A 7,259-nucleotide genomic window follows, 5' to 3' on the forward strand; every position below is an offset into this window, starting at 1 on the left:
TTACTAGCATAGGACCCAATTCTAGAACTTACTAATGCATGTAGGCCCAGTGATTTACATTCTTTAACAAATGGTATTTACGTACCAAGGCGTTTGTGAATACCATAGATAGACCATAGACACAGACTTCCTGTGTGTGCTTGGGCAAGTCACTTAACCGTTACGTGCTGCAGTTCTCCATCTGTAAAAATGGGGGCTAATAGCACTTCCCACATCCTGAGGATAAATACATTAAAGATTGTGAGGCTCTCTGATATTACAGTAATGGGGGCCATATAATATAGGATATATAGGATGTGTAACATTCTTGCACATCACCAGGTGGAGCGAGCTCTTAAGGACAATCTTACAAACTCCATTGCACTGACTGTGCAGGCAGTTGGGTCATAGAGAAATGTTCAGTTTTAGCAGTGGACATATATACTGGACACTCCAGCAGTGAATTTTAATTCATGCCTGAATCTCTCTGATTTGAATAAAAACAATGAGAGTCCTGTAGCACCTTAAAGACTAACACATTTCTGCGGGCATAAGCTTTTGAGGGCTGCAACCCACTTCATGAGATGCATGAAGTGGAAATCACAGATAGGACAGATAGGACGTTTTTTATGTCTGATTTGTAGCCATTTATTCCTTTGCGTAGTGACAGTCCGGTTTGGCCAATGTACATGGCAGAGGGGCATTGCTGGTGCCTTCCATGGAAAATGATAACATCCCTAAACCAGTAGGAGAGCACTTCAATCTCCCAGGACACTCTGTAGCTGACTTGAAAGTTGCCACACTTCAATGAAAAAACTTCAGAAACAGACTTCAGTGAGAAACTGCAGAGCTGGAACTTATATGCAAACTTGACACAATCTGAACAGGGACTTGGAATGGTTCTCTCATTACAAGAAGTAATTGTCACTGTTCCCACATTCTCACCCTCTAGTCAACAGTTGTGAATAGGCCTCATCTACTCTAATTGAATTGACTTTGTTAGCACTTGCCCACCCCATTGTTGTTTCTTACCCTTGGATGTATATATACACACCTCCTATCTGTGATTTCCACTTCATGCATCTGACGAAGTGGGTTGCAGCCCACGAAAGCTTATGCCTGCAGAAATCTGTTAGTCTTTAAGGTGAGGGAGACCCTGGCGCACATTTATCTCAAGTGTGCCAGGTTGCAACTCCTCTTCCAGTTCCTCCAGAATCTCCTGCTGAGGTTCTGGCTGCACTTCTCACTGCACCTGCTCATCTACGCACACCCTAGCCATGGTCCCACAAAGTCGTGGGACCTCCTCGTCAACCTCCTCCTAGCCCTGGCCAAAATGGCCATCTACAAGACCAGGGAGAGGAGGTTGGTGGGGGAGGGGGGGCGCTCTGCGACTAGGGGGGCCTATTTCCGTTTCTCTGTCCACTCACACATCTGGGCAGAGTTCCTTTGGGCAATGTCCGCTGGCTCCCTTGACACCTTCCGGGTGCAGTGGGCGCTGTCCGGGGTTCTCTGCTTGGTGTCCCATTCTGGTTCCCTTCATTTGACCCTGTGACCCCCATGTCCTTTCCTGTTTTTTTTCATTAGTTGTCCCCCGTAATCAGTTGTATCCCGGGCTCAGTGACTCCTCCCCTTAGGCTGGGGGAGGGGCCTTTAGCAGTGGGCGGGATTGCGCCTGCCCACTTCCCAGGTTACAAATAGTATGGGACTCTCGTTGTTTTTGCTGTATACAGACAAACACGGCTACCCCTCTGGAACATCTGATTTGAATAGTTGCTAGGTAAAGTGCTGCTGCCTGCAGGAAAACAAACAAAAATATTGCGTTGTAAGTTCAACTATTTGTGTGGAACACACAAATTGTCTGGAACACTATCTTACTCCGAGACGTATTTTTGTCTGTCAGTGACAACCTGCTGCACATAGCTCAGATAGTGCTTGAGTGAAGAGGCCAAGTACAACAGACATCATACTGTTGCTAGGCTGGGCAGCTGGCCACAATTTTGGGGTAAAATAAATACAATCCATCATAACTTCCAAAGCGAAAAGTTTGAAGTGAGCTGAAAAGGAAGCTTGAGCATATATAGAATTGTAACTGGAATATAGGTACAAAAATGGTTTTATATTGTAAAATGAGGAAACGCCGTCAAAAAGCCAAAACTGGTAATCACAGTTCTTATTCTTCAAGAAACTAAAGCCTCACCATTGAAGGTGTACCATAGGGTCTGGGTCAATAACCTTGGAAAACTCAAGAAGTTAGTAAAAATAAGTAATAAAAAAGTGTTGTTAAACATGTGTCTCAAATAGGGAATATTGCAAGCAGCTGTTGCAAGACACAAAACGACACGTGTTAAAGCATTGACTAATGCAGACACAAGTTCTGACTGCTCCCTTAATTACCTTTAGCAACTGCATGTTTGCAGGGTGGGGGTCCTGAATAAAATCTAATTTAAGTTAGGTGGAAATGTAAGCTTCTATTTCTAGTGGCTCACGAGGGTTAATTATTTTCATTAAAAGAATTTTATCGTATTGATTAAAAATATTTGATGTTGGTAGATCCTAGGCAATAATACATGTTAGTGCAAAATTAAATAAAAATACAACATTGTCAAAAGAGTTCAGGTTTCCTTCTGTCCAGCCCGAGTCCAGAAGTCGATACAGCCCTGCAGCCTGAGCCCTGCAAGCACACGTCGGCTGGCACGAGCCAGTCGCGAGTGTCTAGTGGCTGTGTAGACATAGGGGCTTTTACAAGCCGTCTCTGTTGCTGCCGTGGTGTTAGAAACTAATGGCGCTTGTGCACCTCTGCTATACAATTTGGGGACTCTGCTGTTCTCTTCACAGCATCACTCACATGAAGAGGTGCTGGCAATGGTGCGAGGGGGTCCAACAGCAGTTTCTGTGGTGACATGACCAGTGCTAGGAGATCCCCAAACCCTTTCAGAGACAGGGCGTTCAGACTGCACAGGATGTGTACAAGTTTGGGGTCAGCCAAACTGTTAGATTCAATACTCCCTGGTCTATTAAGGAGGCTTTTTTAACACAATCATGATGGGTCTGTTATTACCTCTGTCACATCACAGATTAACATAGTTGTTACCATTTTGTTCCCCTAATGCTGATCATGCACTGTACTTTGACACTGTCTGTCAGGCATGGCTATACAGGTGCCCTGCAAAACAAATAATTCAGGCGTGAATTAAAACTCGAACAAAGATAAAGTGCAGATAAAGGATTTAAAATAGAAATCAGAGTGCCCGAATCTGTCAAATGGAAAATCTTTTAAATGGGCCAACACAGCAGCCCTGAGCTCGGGGGCAGAGGGCATTTCAAAGACCCAGGAAGAGAGAGGCAGCATGGAACCCGTGGGAGAAGGCAGTCATCAGTCAGAGATTTTCCCTCCCTCAAAAAACTACTCCTTAGGTCTAAACTGTCAGTAAGTTCCCAGTCAGGTGACAGATTTCCCCTTCTCCTGCTCTGAGAGTTGTGATATCATTTGCTTTCATGACACATTCGCATTGATCATAGCCACCAGCTTTATGTTGCCAGCCCTCTGCAGCCAATGAATATCACATATATGCCACTGAAGGGACTGTTGCTGGCTTTGTGATGATAGCGCCAAATTCTGAGCTGCTTGTTCAATGCCGGCTGAAGCCCCTGGGAGGTTTGTCCAAGTGAAAGCTTATGGCCATGATGCTGACCTGCAGCACTCTGAACTCCATGGGAATCAATTCTGAGCAAGAGCAGGAGAGTTAAGACTTAGACCGAAGGCCGTCATTCCCAGTAAATGAGCCCTTTTCCCCGCCATTGAGAATAGAGGGTGACATGGCTCAAGGAAGAGTTTGCTGCATCCTGCGCAGTGAGCGGCGCCACAGCACAAATGAGCCCCGCTGGGGCCAGCTCCCCTTTCTCATCTCAGGGCTCCGTATTTCAGAGCAACAGCAAATTAAACCTAATTAAACAAGCGCAGGAAAAGAACAAGTGGGTAATTAAAGGGAGGTGGAGAAGAGAGCTGTCCCCAGGGAGCCATGGAGGAAATGGTAAAATTTAACTCAGCCCTTAATATGTCTAACGTTTTCACTTTTACATTTAGGGGAAAAGGCTAGATTTGGAAGAGAGTACAGCCCGGGAGGAAAGCGAGAACAAGGAAAAGTAATACTGGAGAGAAACAGTGCTTAAGCCTTTATTCTCCTCCTCTCTGCCCTGTTACATGAAGCCTTGCAGCTAGAAGACCACATATCATCCTTTGTTTGCCCTGGATTTAAAGATGGGTCCAATTCCAAATATGAACCCTGGATCTGCCCTGCCCCCGGACTTGGTGTCTAAGACTCATCTCTACTCACACTGCGAGGTATCCTATTGCACTCACACATCAGGTGGGGTCCCTGCTATGTCTTGGTTTCAGTTCATTTAGGGCTCATTGCAGTCAATGGGAATCTTTCCACTGACTTCCCTGGCTATTGGACCAGGCCTCTGTTGCATAGCTCCTGTCCTCATGTGGAACCATGCAAATAACAGAGAAGAGTTTATTAACATGGGTTTTTCCAAGACATGGTATTAAGTCACAAATTCCCAGCCAAACCCAAGCTTTTGAGCTGTCCCTTGTGGATCTGGGTTGGATGGACTATGAACACCACCAAGTTTGGGATATCCATATTCAGAGACCCAGACAACAATTATTATGCAGCATAAGAAAGTACGATGATGGTAAGAGCACTGGAGAAAAGTAGGAAAGAACTAATGGAGAGAAAGAAGGGAAAAGAGACAGTAAAGAACTAATGCAAGGAGGAAGATACAGTCTGTGTTTCAGAGGAAAGCAAAACACCCACAGTACACGTGACCAGTTGTGCAGTGCTGTGTATTAGCGAGACAGTTTCTTCCTGGCCTCTATCCTGATCTGCTTGCTCTCTGAAACTATAATTCTATTTCCCGGATTGCTATACAAATCTGCAGAGCTAGCAGTGTTTTCTGAGCAAGAGCAGGAGAGCTAAGACTTAGACCGAAGGCCGTCATTCCCAGTAAATGAGCCCTTTCCCCCGCCATTGAGAATAGAGGGTGACATGGCTCAAGGGAGAGTTTGCTGCATCCTGCGCAGTGAGCGGCGCCACAGCACAAATGAGTTGCAGAATCCAGATTTTTGCTGAAGTGGCAAGCTCACTAGAACTGCCCGGCACAGCGCGGGCTGAGGCTGCAGGCAGTTTCAGGCTGGGGGAGCCCTTTATCAGTTCTGGTTCACGTGGGACTTGCACCCTGAGGAATGGGCTTTGGGTCTGCCATTTCAAACATTCAAAGTGACACGCAGGTGATGTTACCAAGCTTTGTCTGGGTTCAAATCTAAAACTGCTACCTTCCATGTGATATCCACCCAAAAGTATAAACTAACTCTATTCAGCCCAAAGCTCGGCCCCAGCCACAATCCAGATCCAGTCCTGGCTTTCCCAGAACATGACACTGCTGTCACGTAGAGGAACCAAGTTAGAGACTCACATTTCTCTCCTGACTCCCAGAGCAGGATCAAAGGGAGTAGGTTAGCAACACACTCAACCAGGAGCAGCTGTTAAACAGAAGGAACAAGCACCGGGCTGGGAGCCACACACACCTGAATTCTCCTTCTGGGCTTGACTTCCCCATACTGGGTGGTCTCGGGCAAATCATTTGACTTCTCTGCACTTCAGTCCCTCCATTTGTAGAATGGCGAGACTACTGACCTAGTTCACAAGATCAATTACTGTTTGTAAAGCTCTCCAACAGCAGAAGCACTATATATGATCATCTCAGTGCACGATTCCCTAGGACAATTTTCAATCTTCTAGGGCTCTAGCCAGACTTTCCTGGACTTTAAAACAAACACTAGAACGCTACCTTGCAAAGGTAGACATATGATTTGGGATCTGTTTCTTTCCCATTAGAAAATCTCTCCTCACAGATCAGAAACCTGAGTAATATTAAGCTTACTGTACACTTTGTTCAATAAACAATTCCCCAGCAGAATCCTCTCACTTTTACACTTCGTGAAACATTCCCTTAACCTCCACATGCCCCCAAAGAAAACAGAGAATGTTACAAGTAAACACAAAACCAGCGGCACAGATACAGGACCAGAATGTGCAGTCCCCTGGTACATTTTCTTACACATAGCCCTTTGAGACAGATGTTCCCCTTGGCATATACCCCTGCCCTTGAGGTCTGGATATCCCCTTTTGGTGCAGGTACCTGACGCGCGCGCGCACGCACACACACATCAGACCCATATACAACACACACAAATGATACACATGCACGTCCCCTATTAACACCAAGCTTCTTACTGTTGAGGTACAATGAATGCTCCAAAAGCAAATCATTATAAAGGAGATGCAAATAAAAAACTATTTGATTTGGGGAAAAGGGGGGTATAGTCCCATTGGCCTTCTCACTGGGTTCAGTATCTCTCTGCTCTCCTCAGAGCCATTAGCAACAGAGAAAAGTTTGCACTGTCATTGGTAAACAGCAAAACAATAAATCAGAGTAAAACTGACACACAGAAGAACTTCTGGCTTCTATCCTTTTCTAAAATCCATCTTTAAGGGTCACTTAATTATCCTTTCTTTGTCCGCTGCAGCCATAAAATGTATACGTGTCGTCACATTAAGACGATGAAATTAACACAGTTTCTCTATCTGCTGTCATTCAAATCTAACATCTCTCTTCCTTTTGGACAAACAAAAAAATTGTAACTTGCAATTGTTTCTCCTTCCCTCTCAGTCTCCAGGTAATGTGGAAGCCCATAACAGATGACAGAATGGACAGAGGTATGCACAGACATACAGACACAAAGATATTCGGCTAGAACTCAAGTCTTGAGGCAGCAAGGAAATAAGGAGACACAAACAGTGGTGCAGATTTTGTAAGAAATTAGCATTCCATGCTCCATGCTCTCCATCCATCCCAGTTAACAAGTGCTAGATCTACCCCCAAACCCGCATTAAAAAGCCAGATTCAAACATTTTGATTTTCTCCCCACTTTGAACATAGCCACTTACTTGTAACAGCCTGGAAAAGAGAAGGCAGAAGAATCAGGAAAAGCTTCATGCCGGTAGCTCTTGCGACTATAATCTCAGGCTAGAAAAGATGTAAAAGTCTTCTGGTTACTGCGAAGGAATAAGAGGAAGGGGAGGAGGGAAGGGAATTCTGGAGATGATGTGGCTCTTCTTTAGCTAACAAATACACATGTGCTCTCCACTCCCAGCATTGCACACACCAGCTCAGGAGATGCTGCAGGTTCCTCTCTGCAAGGTGCTGTGGGCTTC

At 45.2% G+C, this 7,259-nt stretch overlaps 1 protein-coding gene across 1 annotated transcript in view; it reads right to left on the minus strand.

Annotated features, from left to right (window-relative positions):
* LOC137153863 (relaxin receptor 1-like) overlaps positions 1 to 7,041 on the minus strand; it is a 41,612-nt gene extending 34,571 nt beyond the window's left edge. The window contains exon 1 of the mRNA XM_067549679.1: positions 6,993 to 7,041. Coding sequence (XP_067405780.1) covers positions 6,993 to 7,041 — 49 coding nt within the window. The remainder of the gene's footprint in view (positions 1 to 6,992) is intronic.
* Between the last annotated feature and the right edge of the window lie 218 nt (positions 7,042 to 7,259).

Source organism: Emydura macquarii, unplaced genomic scaffold (genome assembly GCF_026122565.2).
Source record: "Emydura macquarii macquarii isolate MOO-44397 ecotype Brisbane River unplaced genomic scaffold, CSIRO-AGI_Emac_v2 contig_1253, whole genome shotgun sequence".
Classification (NCBI taxonomy): Eukaryota; Metazoa; Chordata; order Testudines; family Chelidae; genus Emydura; species Emydura macquarii.